Here is a 27,352-nt window from a genome sequence, read left to right as displayed (position 1 = left end):
AATCAACAGAAAAATAAAACACAGTCAAACGTCAAAAATAAAAGTGCTACAGTGATGGAGATGATGAAGCGTCGTGGGGAAAGCGTGGATGGGGAGTTCTGGGGTAAAGGCTCCTCAATCATGTTAGGGAGAGAGAGAGAGAGATCAGGGAGATGTGATGCTGCAGTAGTGAGTGTGTGTGTGTGTGTGTATGCATGTGTGGGTATGCATGTGTGTGTGTGTATGCATGTGTGTATGTTTGTGTGTGTGTGCATGTGTGCGTGTGTGTGTGTGTGTGTGTGTGTGTGTGTGTGTGTGTGTGTGTGTGTGTGTGTGTGTGTGTGTGTGTGCGTGCGTGTGTTCTGGGACATGGTAAAGCATTGTGAGCTCCAGGTTGAAGCAGGAGTTTGTGTGTGATGGACGGAGACGGAGGTTGCAGCAGCTCAGATGGTGATGTAATGCTGTCTGAGCTTTGCCAAGAGGAACTCGTGGGTTAAGTTGTGCCGCGTGATAATACCCACAATCTGGGAAGAGAGGGCACACAGAGCACTGTTAGGTTACACATCACTTTCTCCACTTCAGGCAGAGTCTCTAACAACAATTAGTTCATTAAGAAACAATTTCTCGGCTTAGTGCTTTTACACAAAAGCTAATTATCGGGCTCAGTTTGGCCGTGTTGACAGCGCAAAGAAGTGGCATTGCCAAAGCAGTAACCATGATAGGGTGAGTGACGGATCATACCGTTTTAAAACAAGTATTTGATATTCGCTGCTTTTGAGCATTGGAATAGTGGAATAGTAACAACAATAGTTGTAGTTTTCTTTGTGTCGTCAAAAAGTCGCACTCGAGTGTGTTTCGTTTGTAATCGTATAGTATAACTAGTCAATTCTGTGGACTTACAACAAGGGAACTTAAGTGTTTCTCAATTGGCCAGAAACCCTCCAACCTGTCCCCGTCTAAACCCCCCACCTGTCCCTGTCTAAACCCCCCACATGTCCCTGTCTAAACCCCCCACCTGTCCCTGTCTAAACCCCCCCACCTGTCCCTGTCTAAACCCCCCCACCTGTCCCCGTCTAAACCCCCCACCTGTCCCTGTCTAAACCCCCCACCTGTCCCTGTCTAAACCCCCCCACCTGTCCCTGTCTAAACCCCCCCACCTGTCCCCGTCTAAACCCCCCACCTGTCCCTGTCTAAACCCCCCACCTGTCCCTGTCTAAACCCCCCCACCTGTCCCTGTCTAAACCCCCCCACCTGTCCCCGTCTAAACCCCCCACATGTCCCCGTCTAAACCCCCCACCTGTCCCTGTCTAAACCCCCCACATGTCCCTGTCTAAACCCCCCACCTGTCCCTGTCTAAACCCCCCCACCTGTCCCCATCTAAACCCCCCACATGTCCCTGTCTAAACCCCCCCACTAGGGCTGCAACAACGAATCGATGAAATCGATAAAAATTGATAATGAAATTCGTTGGCGACAAATTCCATTATCGATCCGTCGGGTCTTGTTCCATAACAAACCTACTTCCTGTTGACGCACGCCACGCTGTCTTGCGATGTAGGCATCGCGAATCATAGCGAATCATAGCTCTACCTATGGCCGGAAAGGGCAGAACCTATGACCGGAACCGGAAAAGTGGGAAAATCCGGTACCTACACCGGCGCGGCGGCTACATTTAAATCATGCTACTCAAAAGCCTTGAGCGTGAATCTGTCTGCTGTCTGCTGTCAGGACATGTTAGTGAGTTAGCTAGCAGGGTTAGCTCGCTGCTGCCGCTAGCTGACTGTCACTACGCTGCTCGTCCAGCTGTAGTCTGCGTAGCTGTGCTGAGAACCAGAGCACTAACTATGTTTCTATAGAGGAGGGTTACAGCTAACTTCCTATTGTTTTATTATATAAGTACTGCTGGGCTCAGCCCTTCCATGGTCTCCTGCTCTCCATGCAAATGCATTAGTGTGAGTTCTGGCGAAGCGTCAGCTAAATGACTGTAATGTAATGCGATAGCCAGTGAGTGTTCGCTCGCATTCATGAATTCAATATTGCATGACAAGTGTATTTAGCTAGCTGGCTAACGTCAGTGGTAGAGCAGAGGTGATAAGCTAAAGGCTAGCTAGTGGTAGCCTACCAAGCTACCCGTGAGTTAGAGTGAGGCACTGACTGTAGCCTAGCCTATTGTATGGAGTGAGAGGACACATTGCATTGTTTTGGAGCATATCTGTTATATAAAAACATTAGTGTCTTGTCTGTAGCCTATATTGCACTTTGGGTTACTGACCTTTACATTAAGCAAAGTTATTACCTAAAACAATGCATGTATTGAGCTAGAGTTCAATTACTTTATTGAAACAATCTACCGCCATAGTCCATGGCCTGTTGTTAAACCTATTTGATGTAGCAAAGCCTTTTTTATTTATTTTTTATTTTTTATTAATACTTATTCATTTTGCACATGTATATGTATAGGCCTGGCTGATTTAGAAAACATAAAATAAAATTTGCAAAATAAATCTTTTTTTTTCTTTTCATTTGTATCCGATTAATCGGAAAAATAATCTACAGATTAATCGATTATCAAAATAATCGTTAGTTGCAGCCCTACCCCCCACCTGTCCTCGTCTAAACCCCCCCACCTGTCCCTGTCTAAACCCCCCCACCTGTCCCTGTCTAAACCCCCCACCTGTCCCTGTCTAAACCCCCCCACATGTCCCTGTCTAAACCCCCCCACATGTCCCTGTCTAAACCCCCCCACATGTCCCTGTCTAAACCCCCCCACCTGTCCCTGTCTAAAGGTTGACCGTGCCGCTCACCTCTCCCACAGCGTTGACCACAGGAAGGTGTCGCAGGCCCATGGTCCTGAAGAGGTTGAACACCTGGGACACGTGTGTGTTTGGGGACACGGTGTAGGGGCACGGGTTCATGTAGGGTGTGACGTCCTGAAAACACATCACCATCATAAACGTTATATATACAGTATATATATAATATTTCTATAGCACCTTTTTAAAAACAGTGTTACAAAGGATTTTACAAATGGGCCGAGTATACAGTATGCAAATAAGTAGAAAACAGTCAATTAAAAATAAATTACATTAAAAAGAATAAGCAGCATGAATTAATCCAATCAGGTTTTATATTTTGATTATGACATCATGTCTTTCAACATTGTCACACTTTTCATTACACATTTACCTACATTAGAGGCATCAAAAATGATGGGCTGGGCGTGCGAGGGAGCGTGCTTATTCTGGCAGATATATTAAAACCAATAACATTCTGAATGATTTATCATTCTGTACTCTTTCTCTCCTTTCTTTCATGTATTTTCTTTCAGCTCTTTTCACTAATATAGGTGAAACTAACTATAACAGGTTGCGGCACATGAACGCTCTGTGCAGGTACGCGCTCCTGTGAGATCATTCAAGTTTCAAGTTTATTTGTCATATCAGCTAATCATTTCCCCGCTTCTCTGCGCATAGGAACTTTATGCATTTTTAGAGGTAGTGAGCTTGTCATTTTCTCTTCTTGTGTGACATCGCCATCCAGCGATCTTTGTGCGTCAGTACACACTCCCCCATTGTGAAGAGTGGTCGTGTGATTCGACACCTCATCGTGCTAGAAGTAGGTGAAAAAACGTTGCGACTCTAGTGTTAATGCCTGTGTGCTGTTATTTTTAAAATGTTTACATTTTTTAGTTAGTAATTAATCAAATACAAACGCTCAATATCTCTGAACTGCCCTAAACAGAGATAGAACCTTATAATTCTAAGCTCACAAACTGTCTTTATAAAAAAGTGCTATACAAATCAACTTGATTGGTTAGTGTCAATTCATATAAGGTGCTTTAACGGAGCAGCCAAGAAAGGTCGTCCTTTTGGTTGACTAGTTTTAAACAAACCCTGGTTAAAAAGACCTGGCCTTACCACGATCATGCGGGGGTTGAGGAGGGCCTTACCAAGATCATGCGGGGGTTGAGGAGGGCCTTACCACGATCATGCGGGGGTTGAGGAGGGCCAGGTCTAAGTCGTGGATGTCAGGGAACCGGGGGTAGTCCTCGGTCATCTCTGCATACGAGAGTCGCGGTTGGGTGGCACTCTGAGCATACACACGCACACCACACAGCACAAACCACACACCCACACGCACACCACAAAAAAGAAAAAAGTTCTAATCACAAATGTACTTGTCCAGGTCGAGGCTCAGGTATTGGAGTTGGACAGGCCTAGGGTTAGGGCAGGCCTAGGGTTAGGACAAACCTAGGGTTAGGACAGGCCTAGGGTTAGGACAGGCCTAGGGTTAGGACATGCCTAGGGTTGGGACAGGCCTAGGGTTAGGACAGACCTAGGGTTAGGACAGGGTTAGGGTTAGGACAGGCCTAGGGTTAGGACAGACCTAACGTTAGGACAGACCTAGGGTTAGGACATGCCTAGGGTTAGGACAGGCCTAGGGTTAGGACAGACCTAGGGTTAGGACAGGGTTAGGGTTAGGACAGGCCTAGGGTTAGGACAGACCTACGGTTAGGACAGACCTAGGGTTAGGACAGGTTTAGGACAGACCTAGGGTTAGGACAGGCCTAGGGTTAGGACAGACCTAGGGTTAGGACGGGGTTAGGACAGACCTAAGGTTAGGACAGACCTAGGGTTAGGACAGACCTAGGGTTAGGACAGACCTAAGGTTAGGACAGACCTAGGGTTAGGACAGACCTAGGGTTAGGACAGACCTAAGGGTAGGACAGGCCTAGGGTTAGGACAGGCCTAGGATTAGGACAGGGTTAGGACAGACCTACGGTTAGGACAGGCCTAGGGTTAGGACAGACCTACGGTTAGGACAGGCCTAGGGTTAGGACAGACCTAGGGTTAGGACAGACTTACGGTTTGGACAGACCTACGGTTAGGACAGGGTTAGGACGGACCTAGGGTTTGGACACACCTAAGGTTAGGACAGGCCTAGGGTTAGGACAGGCCTAGGGGCCTCTAATTCCAGACACTGACCGACTGGTTTTCGGCGTAGCAGACGCCCCGGATGAGCAGGTTGACCAGCTGGGAGCGCAGGATCACGCCGTGGAAGGTGAGCGGCCGGAAGCGCTCCTCCATGGTCCACTCCTCGCTGGGGGACTGGTCAGGGTACAGGTTGGGGTAGGGCACGTGTCTGGGGACACACAGGAGAACATCTCTCATATGAAAACGTAGGACAGGGCAGGGCAGGGCAGGACAGGGCAGGACAGGACAGGGCAGGGCAGGGCAGGACAGGGCAGGACAGGACAGGGTCTCACCTCCTCTCCAGCATCTGCTGCAGCATGTCCTGTCCCTCCTCGGCCGGCGCGGCGGCGGCTGCGGCGGGCGCCCGCTCGTCACAGACGTTCCTCAGCTCGCTGGACGGATACGACTTCATGGACTGACACCGCCGCCGCTGCTCCCCCGCTCGCGTCAGCACGCTGGCGTTCTGGGTGGGCGACACACACACACACACACACACAGGCACGCACAAACGCACGAAGACGCACGCACACACAGACACACATACACACCCACCCACACACACACACGCACACACACAGACACACACAGACACACACACACACGCATGCTCACACACAGACACACACACAGAGACACACACACATACGTCAAAACCCACTTAACATTGTACAAAACCTGTAAAAGTCTGAGACTTCCAACCTCGCCAACTGGATTCTACAAATTTGCTCGAACCCCCATCAGAGAAAGTCTGGAGAGAGGAGTCCCTGAATCGCTCAATCCCACTCATCCCGTCTCTGGCAGTGTTGGGATTGGCCAGATGGGATTGTTTTCCAGCCTAAACAAGGTCTAAAAGTGTGATCATAAGTAGCCCCAATTGGGCAGGAATACGCCCAATCTGGCAACACTGGGCCTGGGTGGTCTGAGAACAGACCCTCTGCTCTGCTCTGTTACACACGGGGGACAGGTGAACCCAGCATGACAGAGGCCTCCATGGCATCAGCCTCAGTGAGCACCGCAGCGCTCTCACTCCCCCTGGTGGTCACCGAGAGCATCGTCACCACATCTGTGTTAGTCAAGTCAGCTTCTTCGTTTCTAAAGCAGACCACCCAGCCTCTCTCTGTGACAGACCACCCAGCCTCTCTCTGTGACAGACCACCGAGCCTCTCTCTGTGACAGACCACCCAGCCTCTCTCTGTGACAGACCACCCAGCCTCTCTCTGTGACAGACCACCCAGCCTTTCTCTGTGACAGACCACCCAGCCTCTCTCTGTGACAGACCACCCAGCCTTTCTCTGTGACAGACCACCCGGCCTCTCTCTGTGACAGACCACCCAGCCTCTCTCTGTGACAGACCACCCAGCCTTTCTGTGACAGACCACCGAGCCTCTCTCTGTGACAGACCACCCGGCCTCTCTCTGTGACAGACCACCCAGCCTCTCTCTGTGACAGACCACCCAGCCTTTCTGTGACAGACCACCGAGCCTCTCTCTGTGACAGACCACCCAGCCTCTCTCTGTGACAGACCACCCAGCCTTTCTCTGTGACAGACCACCCAGCCTCTCTCTGTGACAGACCACCCAGCCTCTCTCTGTGACAGACCACCCAGCCTCTCTCTGTGACAGACCACCCAGCCTCTCTCTGTGACAGACCCCCCAGCCTCTCTCTGTGACAGACCACCCAGCCTCTCTCTGTGACAGACCACCCAGCCTTTCTCTGTGACAGACCACCCAGCCTCTCTCTGTGACAGACCCCCCAGCCTCTCTCTGTGGCAGACCACCCGGCCTCTCTCTGTGACAGACCACCCAGCCTCTCTCTGTGACAGACCACCCAGCCTTTCTGTGACAGACCACCGAGCCTCTCTCTGTGACAGACCACCCAGCCTCTCTCTGTGACAGACCACCCAGCCTTTCTCTGTGACAGACCACCCAGCCTCTCTCTGTGACAGACCACCCAGCCTCTCTCTGTGACAGACCACCCAGCCTCTCTCTGTGACAGACCACCCAGCCTTTCTCTGTGACAGACCACCCAGCCTCTCTCTGTGACAGACCACCCAGCCTCTCTCTGTGGCAGACCACCCGGCCTCTCTCTGTGACAGACCACCCAGCCTCTCTCTGTGACAGACCACCCAGCCTTTCTGTGACAGACCACCGAGCCTCTCTCTGTGACAGACCACCCAGCCTCTCTCTGTGACAGACCACCCAGCCTCTCTCTGTGACAGACCACCCGGCCTCTCTCTGTGACAGACCACCCAGCCTCTCTCTGTGACAGACCACCCAGCCTTTCTGTGACAGACCACCGAGCCTCTCTCTGTGACAGACCACCCAGCCTCTCTCTGTGACAGACCACCCAGCCTCTCTCTGTGACAGACCACCCAGCCTCCCTCTGTGACAGACCACCCAGCCTCTCTCTGTGACAGACCACCCAGCCTCTCTCTGTGACAAAACCCCCAGCCTTTCTCTGTGACAGACCCCCCAGCCTCTCTCTGTGACAGACCACCCAGCCTCTCTCTGTGACAGACCACCCAGCCTCTCTCTGTGACAGACCACCCAGCCTCTCTCTGTGACAAAACCCCCAGCCTTTCTCTGTGACAGACCACCGAGCCTCTCTCTGTGACAGACCACCCAGCCTCTCTCTGTGACAGACCACCCAGCCTCCCTCTGTGACAGACCACCCGGCCTCTCTCTGTGACAGACCACCCAGCCTCTCTCTGTGACAGACCACCCAGCCTCTCTCTGTGACAGACCCCCCAGCCTCTCTCTGTGACAGACCACCCAGCCTCTCTCTGTGACAGACCACCCAGCCTCTCTCTGTGACAGACCACCCAGCCTCTCTCTGTGACAGACCACCCAGCCTCTCTCTGTGACAAACCACCCAGCCTCTCTCTGTGACTTTGTCACACAGCGATTCATATTCTAAGGAGCGAGTGATGATTCGTTCATGAGAGCGTAGCAGCCTACGATATCCACACCTCCTGCTGCTGGAGGATGGAACTACCAGTCAAAAATATATAGAATAATAATTTAAAAATAAGTCAAGAAATTCTCCACACTGCTTTGCGTTGCGTGGACAACAACGTTTTGTTTTTGTTTATTTATTGTTTATTTTTCAAACGAGTTAACATCCTTACCCCAACCCTCCCCTCCCCTCCCCTCCCTCCCTGATCCTCTCTCCCTGATCCTCCCTCCCCTCCCCTCCCCTCCCTCCCTGATCCTCCCTCCCCTCCCCTCCCCCCTGATTCTCCCCTCCCTCCCTGATCCTCCCTCCCCTCCCCTCCCCTCCTCCCCTCCCCTCCCTCCCCTCCTCCCTGATCCTCCCCTCCCTCCCTGATCCTCCCTCCCCTCCCCTCCCTCCCTGATCCTCCCTCCCCTCCTCCCTGATCCTCCCCTCCCCTCCTGCCCTCCTCCTCTTTCATAAATAACACGTTCAGCTCTATTTCCGGCGTGTTCTGTTACCTTGAAGTGGATGTTGTTGCTGATGAGGATGTTGCCCTTGAACTCTCTCTCGTTGGGCCGGTTCTCCGTGACCACGGGGAAGGCGTGGTAGACCGTGGTGCGCAGGATGCTGACCAGGGACTGGATGCGAGTGTGGGGGTAGACGTACGTCAGGTTGGGCTCCATGATGTCGCTGGCCGTCAGCCTGGGGGGGGGAGAGATGGTTTATGACAGGAATGATAAACACGATACACCCCCCCCCGCCACCGCCTCTGGACAAATGCAGCATGGAGAGAATTGTTTTTAGTTGGAGCCATCTTCTAGTCTGAGCTCATCACCTCTGTCTTCACGAGCCTTACTTCACCTCCTCCTCCTCTCTCTCTCTCTCCTTACTTGTCCTCCTCTCTCTCTCCTTACTTCACCTCCTCCTCCTCTCTCTCTCTCTCCTTACTTCAACTCCTCCTCCTCTCTCTCTCTCTCTCCTTACTTCACCTCCTCCTCCTCTCTCTCTCTCTCTCTCCTTACTTGTCCTCCTCCTCTCTCTCTCTCTCTCTCCTTACTTGTCCTCCTCCTCTCTCTCTCTCTCTCCTTACTTGTCCTCCTCCTCTCTCTCTCTCTCTCTCTCCTTACTTGTCCTCCTCCTCTCTCTCTCTCTCCTTACTTGTCCTCCTCCTCCCTCTCTCTCTCTCCTTACTTGTCCTCCTCCTATCTCTCTCTCCTTACTTGTCCTCCTCCTCTCTCTCTCTCTCTCTCCTTACTTGTCCTCCTCCTCCTCTCTCTCTCTCTCTCCTTACTTGTCCTCCTCTCTCTCTCTCTCCTTACTTCTCCACCTCCTCTCTCTCTCTCTCTCTCTCCTTACTTGTCCTCCTCTCTCTCTCTCTCTCCATACTTGTCCTCCTCCTCCTCTCTCTCTCTCCTTGTCCTCCTCCTCTCTCTCTCTCTCCTTACTTGTCCTCCTCCTCTCTCTCTCTCCTTACTTGTCCTCCTCCTCTCTCTCTCTCTCTCTCCTTGTCCTCCTCCTCTCTCTCTCCTTACTTGACCTCCTCCTCTCTCTCTCTCTCCTTACTTCTCCACCTCCTCTCTCTCTCCTTACTTGTCCTCCTCCTCCTCACTCTCTCTCTCTCCTTACTTGTCCTCTTCCTCCTCTCTCTCTCTCTCTCTCTCTCTCTCTCTCTCTCTCTCTCTCTCTCCTTACCTGTCCATCTCCACCTCCGTCTCCCACTCCAGCAGTGGAACCCCCCTCAGCAGGATGTGGATGTCATAGATGCCCTTGTTGAAGAAGTCCCCCGTCCACTTGGCCACCTGGGAGGAGACACACACACACACACACACACACACACACACACACACACCACACACACACACCACACACACACACCACACACACACACCACACACACACCACACACACACATCACACACACACACACACACACACACACACACACACACACTTACTTCTAGCTGCAATCTTGCAGTACTGGAGTAACCTATATCACGATAATCAACTACTTGTGCAATTCGGTTGTTAAGTTGTGACGTGTTTCCGGGTCCAAAGTTGGCTGAGGCGCTCTCTTCGAAATGCCTCAGTAATAATAATAATTCATTATATTTATATATCGCTTTTCCGAGGCTCAAAGACGCTGACAATATGGGAAAAACGGGAAAGTGCTGTGTCCCTTGTTGTATGAATAGATCCCAGTCTAAAAAACAATTGAACTGTCATTCTACCGCTTTAGTTCACTGGTACTCTGGTGCGGGGAATTTATGGTTTGGACCGGAAATTGCTAAACGTCACGTTTGACGTCAGACTTAACAACCGAATAATCCTCTGTGTTCCTCCATACTGGTGCATATGTAGTAATAATGATGTGACAGAACAGAAGCCGTGAGACGTAATGTTACCATAAGAGTGATCATGATGAGACGTAACGTTACCATAAGAGTGATCATGATGGGCAGGCCGTATGTGATCTCATTGGTGGACTCGATCAGGATGACCGTCAGGCTGATGGTCATGCGGACCACGCCCCCCAAGAAGGCGGCCGCCCCCACCAGAGCGAAGGTCCCGGAGTAGAGGTCCATGCCCAGGTTCCTGGGGGGGGGGGGGCGAGAGGGCCAAATCAGGAGGAGGACAGGTCAGTAGAATCCAGAGAAGAGGTTTAAACAGGAAAGGGAGCAGGGGGGGTTGGTATTCCATCAACGACGCTAAAGGAAAAATCCAGGCTTATTCTGATGCATCTTGGGAGGAAAATAAGCCTGGATTTTCAACGTTGATGATAAACCCATCCCCATCCCCATCCCAGAAGTCTGATATGCAGTCATTAAAAGACATGGGAGAGCAATCTTCTCTCCATTATCAGCTCAGTGTTTCCCCTACCATTGCCTTGGGGGGACGGGCCGCCCCCCCAACGGAACCCCCCGCTCACCCAAGAAAGAGGAATTATTATGGGCGTAGACACCAAACATCTTTTAGCTTTTTTTAATGCACCCAACCCGAATCTGGCGAGTGGCAGGCCCATGGGCTCGTTGGTAACGTTAGTCCGCCAGTAGTCTCGCATAGCCAAACCTATGGGCAGAGATCTGTGCCATATCGATGTCACAAATATGTAAACTTGTATATTGACAGTTGTCGGTGCTAAACAGATTTGCAGACTTGCATCTTCAGAGTTGAAGTTGCAAAACAGATTTGCAGACTTGCATATTCAGAGTTGAAGTTGCAAACAAGATTTGTAGACTTGCATATTCAGAGTTGAAGTTGCAAAAAAGATTTGCAAACTTGTACATGTTTACAACTGAGTCTGCGCACACACAGATTTTTTACGCGAATGTCACGCTTTATGTAAGTATTGATGTCATAAATACGCAGACTTGTATTGACAGTTGCGGTGCAAAACAGATTTGCAGACTTGCATCTTCAGAGTTGTAGTTGCAAAACAGATTTGCAGACTTGCATCTTCAGAGTTGTAGTTGCAAAAAAGATTTGTAGACTTGCACTTGCAAGACACACAATTCTTTTTTTATATATATATTTCTCATTTCATTTAAAAACTAACACTATTTTGTGCAGATTCATCAAATAAAATTCTGATTAAAAAAATGTTTAAATTACAGGTTGTAATGTAATAAAATAGGTAAAAAGCCAAGGGGGGTGAATACTTTTGCAAGGCACTGTACACAATCTTTCCACTCTTTTCCACCATCACTAGTGTGCCCCTTGAGCAAGGCACTTAGCCCCTAAGTTACTCCATGGAGGACGCCCCTGTAATCTCTAATCGTAAGTCGCTTTGGATAAAAGGAGTCTGTTAGAGGGTTAAGATGTAAATCGTGAGCTTAGAATGATAAGGTTCTATCTCCGTTTAGGGTAGTTCAGAGATATTGAGCGTAAAAGTTTTGACATTCCATTATGTTTTGTGAGATGGAACCTTTGTATTTGATTAATTTCTAACTCAAAAATGTCAACATTTTAAAAATAACACCACACAGGCATTAATAAACACCTAATGGATCAGATTATGTAAAAACATACATTTTGACCAAAAATGGAGATAGAACCTTATAATTCTAACGTCACGAGATGTCTTACACTTTTAGGACGTTAGCCACGAGGCGTCCGAAGGCGGCGCCACAGAGCAGCGAGGGCACGAAGAGGCCGCTGGGCACAGACACGCCGTAGGTCCAGCACGCCAACAGGAAGTACAGGACAAAGAACACCGTCAGCGTCACGGGGCTGAACGTGCCTGGAGAGAGACAGACAGAGACAGGAAGTGAAATAGGAACATCCTGTACAGTACAACAACAGAAGGGTCAACTGCATACTGTAGGTATTTGTTATATTCAGCACAATCATTGATTTATATAAAACAAGTCATACATTGAATGCAACTCCAAGTGCTCTTCATAAGAACAACAGTAAGTATAAAAAAAAGAACATGAGTTCAAACATGAAAGAACATGAAAATGAATAAAGAAAATACAACATAATAAAACAAGAAATAGGAGATACACTAGATAAAAGGCAGGCTTAAAAGGTGTGTTTTAAGCTTTCTTTTAAAGATATCCACACTCTCTGCCTCCCTCAAGTCGCTAAAGGCCTCGCCATGGGTTTTAGACCCTAACCCTGGAACAACCAAGAGACCAGTACCAGAGGACCTGAGGGATCTAGAGACCAGTACCAGAGGACCTGAGGGATCTAGAGACCAGTACCAGATGACCTGAGGGGTCTAGAGACCAGTACCAGATGACCTGAGGGATCTAGAGACCAGTACCAGATGACCTGAGGGATCAAGAGACCAGTACCAGAGGACCTGAGGGATCTAGAGACCAGTACCAGATGACCTGAGGGATCTAGAGACCAGTACCAGAGGACCTGAGGGATCTAGAGACCAGTACCAGATGACCTGAGGGATCTAGAGACCAGTACCAGAGGACCTGAGGGATCTAGAGACCAGTACCAGAGGACCTGAGGGATCTAGAGACCAGTACCAGAGGACCTGAGGGATCTAGAGACCAGTACCAGATGACCTGAGGGATCTAGAGACCAGTACCAGAGGACCTGAGGGATCTAGAGACCAGTACCAGAGGACCTGAGGGATCTAGAGACCAGTACCAGATGACCTGAGGGATCTAGAGACCAGTACCAGAGGACCTGGGGGATCTAGAGACCAGTACCAGATGACCTGAGGGATCTAGTGGGTACATATCTTAAAACCATGTCAGACGATGTAGTCAGGAGCGAGACCATTTAGTGCCTTGTAAACCAATGGAAGAATCCTAAAATCAATTATACAACTAACAGGTAGCCAGTGCAGAGATTTTAAAACAGGTGTAAGGTGTGCTCTCCTTCTGGTCCTGGTTTAAACACGAGCCACTGAATTTTGTACAAGCTGGAGTTGATCAATGGCCTTTTTTTGATAGACCAGAAAGGAGAACATAAAGCGGGGTACACACATAAGGATTTTCTGGCCGATTTTGGATGGCTGAAAACGACAGAAAACGCCCGATTATCAGATGGCTCTTAACATTTTCCTATAACAAAATCCTGTGGTGTGAGGTGTGTTAAGAGTCAATCTCTCCCGACAACCTGCTCGGAAAATGGGCGTGGCCGGCAATCGTAAATGTCAAATGTGTTCAATACTTACGACCAGAAATCATAGGGTTGCCAGATCTTTTGGTGGAATTAGCGGTTTTAGACTGTGGTTAGGGTGGAAAATGTCATTTCCATCTGGCAACCCTGCTCGCGAGTCCAACTATAACGTGGATGGAATGTAGCCAATCAAGAAGCGAGCTGACTTCTTCTTTTCGTTATTCGGCACTTTATTTGCCCTGTCGCACATGGTTGTCTCGTACAGGTCAGTCAGGGTACTACGTTAGATAATAATAATAATAATAACTTTATTTGTATAGCGCTTTTCCTGCAAACGTTGCGGCTCAAAGTGCTTTAATCATTATATAATCTTAATTTAATTATTTTGTCATTTAAAGGCAGTATTAAAAGGATGGGTTCACGCGAGATTTCTGGCTTGGGGAACGAGACTCTAGAGAGTCTGGAGTCTGTCGTAACGAAAATCTTTATGTCTGTGGGGTGCTGAAATGGGGAAATCGGCGCACACCACACACAATACGATCAAGGCTGTTCAATCCAAGATTTTGTTTCTTCATGTGTGGGGTCTGTCTCAGATAAGATTTCGGTTAAGATTTTGAAAATCCTTATAAAGTGTACCCCGCTTTACAGTAGCCCAGCCTGCTAGTGATAAAAGCGTGCACTAGTCTCTCAGTATTGGCCTGGGAGAGAAACAGACGCACTCTGGCAATATTTTTCAAGTGACAAAAGGCAGATTTGGTCACATTCCTGATGTGGGCTGTTACGTCCGTAGTGTGTGTGTGTGTGTGTGTGTTCTGTTCGTTTCCTGTGTTTCTCCCAGGTGATTGTCCTTCCTCCTTGCCTATCGCCATGGTGACGGCCTGATTGGGCACACCTGTGCTCAATCCTCAATCAAGGGTGGAGGTGGAGGATAAAAGGCTGGCAGAGACACTCAGGGGGTGTTCTCACTAGAACATTTGCTTCACTTGGAATCAGAGTTTAGGTTAACATTTGCTTTGCGTCGTTTGAAGCTGTGAGAACGCGCATTCGAAGTCACTCCCGGAGCAAACAGCCGACAAATGCTCCGCTTGAAAAGGGTGGTTTCGAGGCTGTCCATAGGAAAACAAAAGCGCATGCGTGTTGATCTGGATAAGAGCGGGATGAACGGGCAATTTTAAATTTTGACAATCAACTACCACCACGTCTGTTGCTTCGATTGCGTATGTTACTTCATTTACATAAAGGGCTGTGAGAACGCAAATCAGAGAAATTATTTATGCAACAATGTTGCAAACTCATCCACTTGCTCCAGGTCCTGATTCTGACTTTCATGTGAGAACATGACCTCAGATGGTGCCAGTGGGCAACTTGAGAGTTGTGTGTGGGGCTTAAAACTTTAGTCTGTTACTGTTCTGCTATAGTATTTTTCTGTGTGTTTGGGTTAAAGTTCTAGTCTGTTACTGTGTGTTCTACTATAGTATCTTTCTGTGTGCTTGTTGCTAGTTAGCTTAAGCTACCGCCATAGCTATCTAATTTACTTTAAACTGGTTATTAACACCTATCCCCTCTCTCCTTTTTTATAGAGAGTAGTTTTCAGTTGTTTCAGTGTTTCTCGGAAACCTGTTTTTGTTCCCTTTGTACAATAAATCTTGTTTTATTTATATTCTCCTGTGGCCTCTGGTTCTTGTCCCCCCGGCTTTAACTTATTGTTATATCCCTAGATTCTATATGGGGTCGTAACACGGGCATCGAAAGTAGAAGTAATAAAATTAGAATCTATGATGACACCTAGGTATTTGTTTTTGTTTTTGTAAGACTGCATGTAAGAATAAGATAGATTAGTGCAAACTGTTTGTTCAAAAGCAGTATTTCTTTTTGTCATGAACATTGTTCAGTCAAGACAGGTACGTCGAGTTAATCATTGTTTAATGAAAAATCGTAATACATTTATGTTTGGCTTTATTGGATGGCTCTGCATAGCTCCCTGTGGCGTTACACTGTCTAACCATGATTTATATTTGTGCTGCTGTATTATCCTTATTACATTCATACTTGTCTTATAAGTATCATCACAAAGAACCCAGACTTGAGACTTGGTGGGGTGTTGCATAAGCCTAGTCCCTGAACACATGGTGATGTTTGCATACGTGTGAATCGGCTGTCCATCACCTGACCTATGGCTGAGTATTCTAGCCTAAACATGCACTCACTGCAAAAACTTCATCTAAGTCAGTTAAGTTTGATATTAGTTAAATATCTTAAATCAAGGCCGTATATGCTTGTTTTTTGTCTGATTGCACTAGTTTTAAGATATCTTTTACTTGTTTTAAGAAAATCTTGGCAAGTCAAATGTTCCTGTTCTCTTGGCAGATCATTTTGCTAATTTTAAGTAATATTTCCCCCATTTTATTGATTTCTTTTCTTGTTTTTGAGAGCTGACTTTTTGCAGGAGGAGCTGTTCCCTGGTCCCAGAGACCCCTGGTCCCAGAGACCCTGTGTTCAGAGACCCCTGGTCCCAGAGACCCTGTGTTCAGAGACCCTGTGTTCAGAGACCCCTGGTCCCAGAGACCCTGTGTTCAGAGACCCTGTGTTCAGACCCCCTGTGTTCAGAGACCCTGTGTTCAGAGACCCTGTGTTCAGAGACCCTGTGTTCAGAGGCAGAGTACAGAAGACCTGTGCTGGGCTCACCGTCCTGGTGAAACAGCTGGTGTATGGCTCTCTCCTGGGGGTTGAAGAGGAGGGTGGCCATGTCGTTGTAGGTGTTGTTGGGGCAGAAGAACTGACGGATGGTGGAGTTGACGTCTTCATTGACAGTCTAAAACGGCACATAAAACACAATTGTCATTTTTCACCAGTAAACATTGATAAGGGTATACTATATGATGATAAGTCTTTTTGACTTGTCGAAGACTGATCACATGGCGTTTAAAACGTACAGGTCTGGAGAAGAAGCTGGGTGGAATAGGTATAAACCCTTGATGTCTTTCAGCCAAAAAGCAACGGCTCTGTCGATATATCACACTCCATCTGCGCATGGATCAAGGACTTCCTGTCTGACCGCCCCCAGAGGGTGCGGGTGGGCTCCCACACCTCCACAGCCCTCAGACTCAGCACTGGGTCCCCCCAGGGCTGCGTGCTGAGCCCCATCCTCTACAACCTCTACACCCACGACTTCACCCCCGTCCACCCCAGCAACTCCATCATAAAGTTTGCAGACGACACCACCGTGGTGGGCTGCATCTCGGGGGGGGACGAGACGGTGTACAGGGATGAGGTGGAGCAGCTGGGCAAGCTGTGCAAGGTCAACAACCTGCTGCTGAACCAGTTAAAGACCCAGGAAATCATCGTGGACTTCAGGAGGATAAAATCTGAGGTCCAGCCCCTGCTCATCGATGGAGGGAGCGTGGAGAGAGTCTCAACTCTCAGATTCCTGGGGGTGCACATACAGGAGGACCTGTCCTGGAGGACCAACACAGCAGCCATCATCAAGAAGGCACAACAGCGGCTCTACTTCCTGAGAGTCCTCAGGAACTACCACCTCAGACAGGAGCTGCTTGTGACCTTCTACCGCTGCACAGTGGAGAGCATCCTCACCTACTGCATTTGCGTGTGGTTCTTCAGCTGCACAGCCGCAGAGAGGAAAGCGCTACAGAGAGTCGTGAGATCGGCCCAGAAGATCATCGGCGCCCCCCTCCCCTCTCTGGAAGAGCTGTACAACACACGCTGCCTCAGGAAGGCCTCCAAGATCTCCAGGGACCCATCCCACCCTGGGAACGAACACTTTGTTCGGCTGCGCTCAGGCAGGCGGTTCAGGACCATGTTCGCACGGACAAACAGACTGAAGCTCAGCTTCTACCCTAGGGCCATTCAGGCCCTGAACACAGCAAAGACCTAGGTTCTAGGCTCTGGACAATCTAGACAATTTGATGGCAGCTACTAGATTGTAAACATAAGTGCAATATTGTAATACAACTGTGAACGTGAACTGTTGAACAGGTCACACTTGAAAATAAGCCCTTGGGGCTCAATGTGTTTTTACCTGTATAAATAAAGGTTAAAAAATGGAAAAAAAGAATGTTCTAAATCCGCTACTGCGACACTTTAATGTGCAACAAATATTATGTGCAATATGACAACCCATGTGTACATAAGGTTTCAGATATAGAAAAAGTTAGGATATTTATAGCATAGTGTACAGCACAGTGTTTTATTGTATAGTAGCCTTTATTTATGTCAACCAGCTCTTTTCTCTTTTTTTGTTTTACCCTTGGCTCTCTTGTTTTTAGTCTTTTTTTCAAGCACCAGGGGAGCCCCCCCTCCTAAATTTCGTTGTATGGTAGCTGTACTGTATTAATGACAATAAAGACCATTCATTCATTCATTCATTCATATAGCCAAAGCATTGGCACGTGGATGGGGCAGGATTGCTTGCCTACATTCCAGAGAGCAGGGAGCTAAAAGACACATGGCTACACCAAAGGTGCACTAAGACTGGGGATGCCGCCTGGAGGGGTGAGGTCAACGTCTTTGGAACTCGTTCAACTTTGGGATGAAAAAGCTCTGCTGAAGACATCAGAGAGGCTCCTGAGGGTTTGTTTTGATACTTGTTCATTTCTTTTTCGGATGATAAAAACGGTTGTTTTATGGTTCGTTGTTATCTGACTGTGGGGAACATGACGCGTTCCGACCTGCAGAGGGAGCTACAGGACAGTTGGTGAAGGGATGAGGGCGCGATTGGCACCGGCTGATGCCAATCGGGGCCTCATCAACGCGCGCTCTTAATGTGTTGCTTTGTTCTCCCCCGGGATCCAGAGTAGGACGCAGTAACCAGAGAACGGAGGAAGCGGGGAGAAGCAGCGGAGAGTCGGGTGCAGAGAAACGTCCAGAGCGCTACAGGAGAGCCGCGACCGGAAGGGTCGGGCAGGAAGTGAGCGGGGACGTTCTCGCCTGAGCGAGGCTCAGCCAAACCGGACTCCAGACCAGCTGCTCCCAAATAAAACCCATTCATAAACTGCCAAAACCTATTGTCTGTCTCCCTCTGTGCCCGAACCTGTTACACTGACTTATTGCATTTTATATTATTTTATTACTTTATCAGAATCAGAATCACTTTTATTCCATCTCACTGTAAGTACACTAGAGTAACATTCTTTGGCTTTGGTTCCTCAAACTTGGCATTGCAGCAATCAGATACAAAAACACAATAATAATAATAAGTCAAATAAGTACCCCTACATTGATACTGTAATAAAGTGGTGGTTTTACAGGCTTCAATAGTGGAAAAATACTGTGCAGAGTATGATGATGTGAAATGCAATATAATACAATACGGTAGTTAAGTACACAAGTGGTAGAGTTTAGGCCGCTATTGTGTTATGAAAGGTGCGATATATAACTATACAAGCATAACCAGCTAAATGATAACACGTGGTGAACCACGGAGCAGGAGGGTATTCCACTAAAGGCGATTAACTCTGATCCAGGTTTAAATCAGATTCGGGCGCTAATTTAAGCTTGCGGTCGGTTCCATCAATGTGGCTCAAATAATTCGCTGCTTGGTTGCTATGCAACCAATCCTTCTGAGTAATTCTGGTCCCGAGCAGACTTACAGGCTGGTTTAGGTAATGCGTGCGTCAAAAAATCTCTCACAGGCAGAAACTACATCCCGAACGACAGTTCCTCAAGTGTCTTTTAGGAAATATTAGTTCCCACTTTTTATGAGATAGATAGATAGGTAGTTTGACTGTGTGATAGATAGATGATTTGATATTTTGAAAGTGTGATCGATCGATAGATCGATAGTTTGATTGTGTGATAGATAACTTGATATTTTGAAAGTGTGATAGATAGCTAGATTGATCGATCGATCGATCGATAAAAAAAAAAGTGTAAAAAAAAAAAAAGTATGTCTATCAACTTGCATTGCCGCGATCTCAGCGGTGTGGCTGGCGCAGTGGTTAAGGCAGCCAGCTAGAGTTCTGAAGGTTGCGTGTTCGAGACTTGATTTAATTTAACTTTTTTTTTTTACATTTAATCGAAGCCTTCATGCAAATCGATGTACAATATATATATATATATATATATATATCTGTCTAAGTGAATCATCTATCCATCAGTAATCATAAGAACAAAATAATCTATGCCAAATCCAGGGTCCAGTTAGAAGAACATAATTTACTACTCAGAAAGGCTTCAAACACCATTGTAATCGTGTCAGTTCTTGTAAATTAGCCTGCACCATAATTTTATAGCCTACATAATTTTTTAGATAAGATTTTAGATTATATTCAGACAACGAAATGCAGTAAAACGTGCGTCTGAAGAGGGATTTGAACCACCGTCTTAAAATGACGAATAAATACCATGGCAGCGGTCAATACCACTAGGCCATTGTGACGATACGACGATTGTAGACTGCTGCTGATATCACCACAGTAGTAAATATTAATTTATTAAAATATGAACATATAACAATAACTGGGGCTAGTATGACCTACGCATTTAATCGGTCTGCAATTTCTTGCCAAACCATTTCCCTCGCCTTGTTAATTGCGGCAGTATTGCACTATTTTACATCTTATTTTTCCGTCTTCATAAAGATCAATAAGTCGGAATGCTGCACAAAAGTAGGACCCCTGCAGAGTGGAGTATCTTCATTTCGACAGTTCGGGCTCTTTATGTCTGCATGCACGCGCCCATATCGAGGATTTCTAAGCCGGTGTTCTGTGAACACTCATGACACAAGCCTGATCCTCGTTCGAGGAATCACCTGAGGCTTGAATTCCAATCCCGAGTTGCCTGATCGCCTGATTTATTTTTATCGCTGATATACTAATCAACGTTCGTGGAACAGCCCCCAGGTCGATGCAGTTTGAAACTCCAGACAAATTGAACATCAGGAGATCAAATTGTGTCCTAAAAGAATGAGATGCAGACAGTTGGAGAGGAGGACAGGAGAGTGGTCACCAAGCCTACCAGTGCTGTGAGGTTGTGGGTCGCAGGGGAGGACAGGTCCCGGCACTCGCCCAGCGTCATGGACGCCACGAATATCACCACCGTCGTCACCATGGAGACCAGCAGGCTCTCCAGTACCCTAGGCCAGAAAACGAGAGGAAGAATAGGACTTTTTTTTCTTTTTTCCCCACACCGAAAATTGTATTACTATTTACGATAGTCTCCGATCATTTGAAGCCAGGGGACTGAGGAAAATAATGTTGTAGTTCTGTGGTTTGGTCTGTAAGCCAAGACATTTTAGGTTTTGTGGGATCTGAAATAACTATATTTTCGGAACTCATCTGACGTTCCTATTCGATTCTATTTCGCTAACGTTTAGCAGTGGAGCACGCAGGGTTAGTTACCTGACAAACTTGGCCTTGGGGTGGACGTGTTTCATGCGGTACTTGGCCATCCTCTTGTTGATGCAGTTGAACATGGCCCCGAGAAGCCCCCCCACCACGCCCATCAGAACGAAGAAGGCCAGGTCCACGATGGTCCACAGGTGGCAGCTCTTGTCCCCGTCTGTACACTGGAGGAGGGAAAGCGGGCGGGGGAGGAGGGAGAGGAAGAGGGGATGAGATGGGAGGTGTTGGCCACACAAAACAGAGAAAGACAGACTAGCGAAAAAATGTACACACCCCTCAGACTTACGATGACATACAGAGATATGTATATATGCTCGTGGCCTGCCAACTCGTACCTTGAACTCTCCGAAGTTGAGCAGGCCCGGGAGCTGGAAGGAGCCCCATCTGTTGTAGTTGATCCCAGAGCGGAAGAAGTTCAGGGTGAAGGTGGCCGACATAGAGCAGAAGAGCTGAGGAGGAGGAGGAGGAGGGAGAAGAGAGAGAGACAGACAGAGGAGGAGGGGGGGGGATGAGCGAGAGACAGACAGAGGAGGAGGAAGAGAGAGAGAGACAGACAGAGGAGGAGGGGGAAGAGAGAGAGAGACAGACAGAGGAGGGGGAGGGGGAAAAGAGAGAGACAGACAGAGGAGGAGGAGAGAGAGAGAGACAGACAGAGGAGGAGGAGGAGGGGGAAGAGAGAGAGACAGATAGAGGAGGAGGAGGAGGGGGAAGAGAGAGAGACAGAGGAGGAGGGGGAGGGGGAAAAGAGAGAGAGAGACAGAGGAGGAGGAGGGGGGGGAAGAGAGAGAGAGAGACAGACAGAAAGAAACAGAGCACAGAACGGGGGGGAGATCTCTCAGGACAACAAGGATATGACGATGACTTCTGTGGACCGTTTGTACACTATTCAACCTCACAACTGCCTGGACACAGCTGATGAGTCAGAAATAGAAGCTGTGTGTGTGTGTGTGTGTGTCCTACCACTTTCCAGGTGAGCGCCTGGTTCCAGAAGGAGGAGCCCTCCTCAAGGCTGAAGAGAGTGCCCCCTATGGGCGCCCCGAACGCCGCCGCCACCCCGGCTGCAGCCCCCGCCGACACAAAGTCCCGCTTGTCCCTGTGACCAAAAACAACACGCCTCTTCAGTCTGTCATTGTTTTTTGGGGGGTTTTTCTTCCTCTTTTTCTAAATAGTGAAAATACCACCTCTCCTCCGTGATCAGACTTGAGCTGAGGTGCTGCAGCTGAAGAGTATCAAATACCGTGGAAAAAAAGCAGCATCCGCACACTCAAATCTGTGCACAAATAATTCTTTCATAGACCTTCTTCTGTGCGGATGCTGCTTTTTTCCCCACTCTTTCTCTACAAGAGTGCCTCTAGTTCTTTTGACGTGTTATGAGACATCTAAACCTCCAGGACGGGCACACTTGGACATTTCTAAAGGAATATCGTCAAAGGCCAACTGTGTTTTTAAGATTTGTGTACGTGTACATCTTAAAGGGGAGGTTTAGCCCAAAATCCATTTTCATGTGTATTTCTGGTCAATCCACGATGCGTACCTTCCATCTATCATCGTTTCGCGTGCAGCCGCGTCGTAGCTATCAAAACGGGAAGTCTGGGTTTACTTCTCATACCACGTTCAAATACACCAGACGAGAGTTTTTGCACTCCGACCCTGCTCTACTGTGCCAGTGAGAGACCTCTACCACGCCAGTGAGAGACCTCTACCATGCCAGAGAACAGCAGGTGCTAGCTTTTGCCTTGTTCAGCAGGAAGGACTGTGTGTGGGAGGGAGAGGGGAATCTTGGGAGTTGTAGGAATTTAATCAAATGGACAAGTTGGAACGTCAGGACTGATGGGGTTCACAGCAGATATCATAACAGATATCTCAGAGGTCGGCTTAAAGCGCCAATTTTGGTGAATGAGTCTACTATTGAATAATGAAAACAACAAATCCACTGGATTCCAGGGTGATCATTGCACAGATGTGCCTTAGGCTGGTCACAATAAAAGTTTTATCACCCAGCACAATGCCACAGATGTCACAGGTTTTAAGAGAGCGTGGATACTGCGTTTACATTTAAATGGTTTTGGATTCCTTGTTTTGTGGGGAACATAAGGATATTTGGTTAATTGTATTCCCCTGGGAAACATGTGTTTTTTTCACCGCACTGCCACACAGCAAATCCCGGCCCGTGTCTGTCACTTAGGAAGGCAAGGTCCGATCGTTTCCATTCAAATGGTTTTGGATTCCTTGTTTTGTGGGGAATCCAAAACACATGGATATTTTGTTAATTTTATTAAACCGGGAACCGTGTGTTTTTTCACCACGCTGTCACACAGTGAATCCGCAGAAAACCTCTGATGATTTCCCGACCTGTGAAACAGCCCGTTGAGGGCCGAAACAGAGCCATGCTTAGATTAAAATCTGAGTGGTATTTTCAGCAAAAAAACTTCAATGAAACCTCAAACCTCTAATGTTTGGGGAACCCCAGAGACCTACATTAACTTGTGGAAGAAGAGCATAATATGTACTCCTTTAAGAGATGTTTAATAATCATCCCAGCTTGTTTTGACCCTCTGAAACAATGACAATACTAGAATACTATACCTGTCACTGCGAAAGTACGGGAAGTCAAAGCGGATATTCTTGAATGTGATACTCTGAAACTGGAAAGAGATGACAAACATGAGCGCACATTTAATGAAGATATGGTGAGAATTACTGCTTCACAAAATGCCACAATGTCTCTCATTCACCATGAGATCCTGGATCACCAAGTGTCATTTCAGAGTTTGTCCAAAAAAAACCTACACATTGGACTGTTCTGTGTATTGGCAAAACAGGTCCCATTTCACAGAAATACTGTACTGCCTTGCTGTTGTGACATACATTTTCAAATCACCTTTAAAAGAGCACTGATTCAAAACACATTGTCTTTCTGAAATATTGTTGGAAATCAATGACACGCTCGCTAGTCAAGCCAAAATGTTGCAACGCAATGGATTCTGTGAGTTACATTTTTCTGAATAAAAGTCTGAACATTTGGTCGGTTGACCAGAGTCACTTGGCTAACACAACAGGGAAAGGCATGGTACAGTAGCAGCCATTTACAATCTAGTATAGACAGATCTATACCTGGGGGAGGCCCGCTCCCACGATGGCTCCGCAGTGAATCATCGGGCCTTCCTTCCCCACAAACAGACCTGAGCAATCAAACACAGAGTCAGAGGCAACACAAGCCTGTGGAGCAGAGGCTGTGACTCATGCTGTGCACAGTTGATCAGGGTCAAAGTGACTCATGCTGTGCACAGTTGATCAGGGTCAAAGTGCGTCTTTGCCAGTACCACTGATAGCCAAGCTAGTAGTAGTAATCATATGATTAATTCATAATAATTCCATCTTATACAATTTCATCATTGTGGAGATATCAGAGGTTGATTACAAGAACGTTGCCACATAAACCATAAAAGATATTGCCCTAGAGTTCATACTGAACCCTTCCCAGTACCTCCAGCGACGGTGAACAGGACTCCGATGGCCTTGCAGAGGAACGTGCGTAGCCGGACGATGCCGGGGATCTTCACTCCGTTCAGATAGCTTTTGATCTCTGGTATTCCTGAGCCCGCAGCTACAGGCTGGAGGACACAGGACAAGCACGTCCAGTCAGTCACTACACCACCAGCTCGTGACGTTAGAATGATAAGGTTCTATCCATTTTTAACAAAATTTAGTTTTTTACATAATCTGATTCATTAGGTGTTCCTGTGTGGTGTTATTTTTAAAATGTTGACATTTTTGAGTTAGTAATTCATAAAATACAAAGGTTCCATCTCACAAAACATAATGGAATGTAAAAACTTTGACGCTCAATATCTCTGAACTACCCTAAACGGAGATAGAACCGTATAATTCTAAGCTCACAAGCTGACAAACTCAAAACTAAAAACTAAAACAATCCTATAGATGAAAAAAAGTGTGAAAAATACAGTGGCCCTGCGGAAGTCATGAGACAGTGATGCATTTTGTCTTCTTTTTTTGCTCTACACTCAAAAAGGTTCGTTTGGCTATAAGGTTAAATAGAGATTCTCTGCTTTTATTTGATGGTATTTGGGTATGTATTGGTTTCACCATTCTGAAAGTCCCCCTGTTTTACGATAGGAAGTAATGGGACAATTCCAAACTTTTGTGTAGAGCCAAAAGAAGAACACACTGTACTGTATATGCTACAGCCTTACCTCAATGAGACTAACACACTGTACTGTATATGATACAGCCTGACCTCGTGGGGTAGTGGTGGTCTAGTGGATAGTGAGTTGGACTTGGGATCGGAAGGTTGTGAGTTCAAATCCCGCCTGAAGCCACACCACTACTAGTGTGCCCTTGGGTAAGGCACTTAGCCCTCAGTTACTCCAGGGGGAATGTCCCTGTAATTCGTAATTGTAAGTCGCTTTGGATAAAAGCGTCTGCTAAATGGCAAAATTATTAAATTATTAAATGATTACCTCAATGAGACTAACACACTGTACTGTATATGATACAGCCTTACCTCAATGAGACTAACACACTGTACTGTATATGATACAGCCTGACCTCAATGAGACTAACACACTGTACTGTATATGATACAGCCTGACCTCACTGAGACTAACATACTGTACTGTATATGATACAGCCTTACCTCAATGAGACTAACATACTGTACTGTATATGCTACAGCCTTACCTCAATGAGACTAACACACTGTACTGTATATGATACAGCCTTACCTCAATGAGACTAACACACTGTACTGTATATGCTACAGCCTTACCTCAAAGAGACTAACATACTGTACTGTATATGATACAGCCTTACCTCAATGAGACTAACACACTGTACTGTATATGATACAGCCTTACCTCAATGAGACTAACGCACTGTACTGTATATGCTACAGCCTTACCTCAATGAGACTAACACACTGTACTGTATATGCTACAGCCTTACCTCAATGAGACTAACATACTGTACTGTATATGATACAGCCTTACCTCAATGAGACTAACACACTGTACTGTATATGCTACAGCCTGACCTCAATGAGACTAACACACTGTACTGTATATGATACAGCCTTACCTCAATGAGACTAACACACTGTACTGTATATGATACAGCCTTACCTCAATGAGGACCAACACACTGTACTGTATATGATACAGCCGTACCTCAATGAGGACCAACACACTTGGAGGGGGGTTGCTAGGCAACGGAGTAACAACAACTGAAAAGAGCTCCCAACTTAAATTACATAAATACTTTTAAAAGTCTTACCTTAAGATCAACTAAGACAAAACAAAAAGTCACCAACTAAATAGGATTAACCCATGATCAAGCTGGACAATGTTAAAGACAGTAAGGAGAACTAGAAACATTGTTATCTACTGTTTTAACTAACTGAGCCTGCAACCTCAAGAAGATGGCGGCGCTACGCCCGAGAGCAGCCGGCCACTTTCTACCTGTCATGTTTTTTTACTGTTCGTTTTACTACGTTTTACTATGTCAGAGTGTTCTTCAAACGAACCTGAGCATATACAGATATGACCGAAGAGAGCTCTTTGACATCCGTGCCTCATTAGGAGAAATCCCATCGAACATGACAGTTCCCTTCACTATTCCCTACGGACCATGGAGTATTAACAAACGGATTCACCAGAGAGGAGCAGGCAGACGCCGAGGGCATCGTGCCGGATCAGCGGTGAAACGCAAACAGCGAGCCCGCATCAATACCGAGCCGTCACCCCTCTCTCCCACCCGGCCTCGAGATCAACACATGCCGGTAGAGACACCTACCTCGCCCGTGACTCGTGAAGTGGTGAAGATGGGACTCCTGAACGCCAGATCGGTGAAGGAGAAAACATCCGTGCTGAATGTCTTTATATCCAAACAAGATCTCTCTTTCTTTTTCATCACAGAAACGTGGCAAACTCCTGGGGATTATTCCTCTCTCAACGAACTCTGCCCAGCTGGCTGGAAGTACCACAGCATCCCGAGACGCGGTAAGACGGGAGGGGGCGTGGCCTGCCTATATAAGGACAAATACACCTGTTCTCTGCTGAACTGTCATACTTATTCCAGTTTTGAGGTTCAGTTGCTGAAAGTAGGCATAACCCTCCTCATCATGATCATCTACCGCCCGACGGACAGCAAAACCTTTAAGGAAACCAAGAATTTTACATCCCAATTCTCTGATCTCCTTACTGAAATCATTCCCAGCCATAACAAGGTGCTTATCGTGGGGGATCTCAATATCCATGTGGATAATCCCACCCGGGCTTTCGAGTCTGAATTCCTGGACCTGATCGAGTCATTTGGTTTGACTCAGCATGTTTCTGGCCCCACCCACAGTGGAGGACACACATTAGATCTGGTCCTCTCAGTCAACATCCCCATCAGTGACGTGGAGACCATGCTGGCCCATGCTGACTGTGACCATATGGCAGTTCTGTTCACCTCATCTCTGTCCATCCCTCCCGCTACCCAATCCTCTGCTCGCCTCTCTCGATG

General features: G+C 47.3%; 1 protein-coding gene across 2 annotated transcripts in view; it reads right to left on the bottom strand.

Moving 5' to 3' along the window:
* Positions 1-422: 422 nt before the first annotated feature.
* clcn6 (chloride channel 6) overlaps positions 423-27,352 on the bottom strand; it is a gene marked incomplete at its 3' end in the record, with an annotated part of 32,883 nt that continues 5,953 nt past the window's right edge. For both annotated transcript variants that reach the window (XM_080533840.1, XM_080533841.1), the window contains 17 exons: positions 24,315-24,441; positions 23,942-24,009; positions 23,414-23,472; positions 21,788-21,920; positions 21,163-21,276; positions 20,825-20,991; positions 20,442-20,559; positions 16,155-16,281; positions 11,970-12,123; positions 10,322-10,478; positions 9,579-9,685; positions 8,405-8,588; positions 5,246-5,415; positions 4,965-5,121; positions 3,961-4,068; positions 2,784-2,909; positions 423-503 (listed from right to left, as the gene is read on the bottom strand). In XM_080533840.1, coding sequence (XP_080389966.1) covers positions 423-503; positions 2,784-2,909; positions 3,961-4,068; positions 4,965-5,121; positions 5,246-5,415; positions 8,405-8,588; positions 9,579-9,685; positions 10,322-10,478; positions 11,970-12,123; positions 16,155-16,281; positions 20,442-20,559; positions 20,825-20,991; positions 21,163-21,276; positions 21,788-21,920; positions 23,414-23,472; positions 23,942-24,009; positions 24,315-24,441 — 2,157 coding nt within the window. The remainder of the gene's footprint in view (positions 504-2,783; positions 2,910-3,960; positions 4,069-4,964; positions 5,122-5,245; positions 5,416-8,404; positions 8,589-9,578; positions 9,686-10,321; positions 10,479-11,969; positions 12,124-16,154; positions 16,282-20,441; positions 20,560-20,824; positions 20,992-21,162; positions 21,277-21,787; positions 21,921-23,413; positions 23,473-23,941; positions 24,010-24,314; positions 24,442-27,352) is intronic.

The sequence above is a fragment of the Nansenia antarctica genome (assembly GCF_963989245.1).
Source record: "Nansenia antarctica genome assembly, chromosome: 6".
NCBI lineage: Eukaryota > Metazoa > Chordata > Actinopteri > Argentiniformes > Microstomatidae > Nansenia > Nansenia antarctica.
This window is presented reverse-complemented; position numbering and strand designations above follow the sequence as displayed.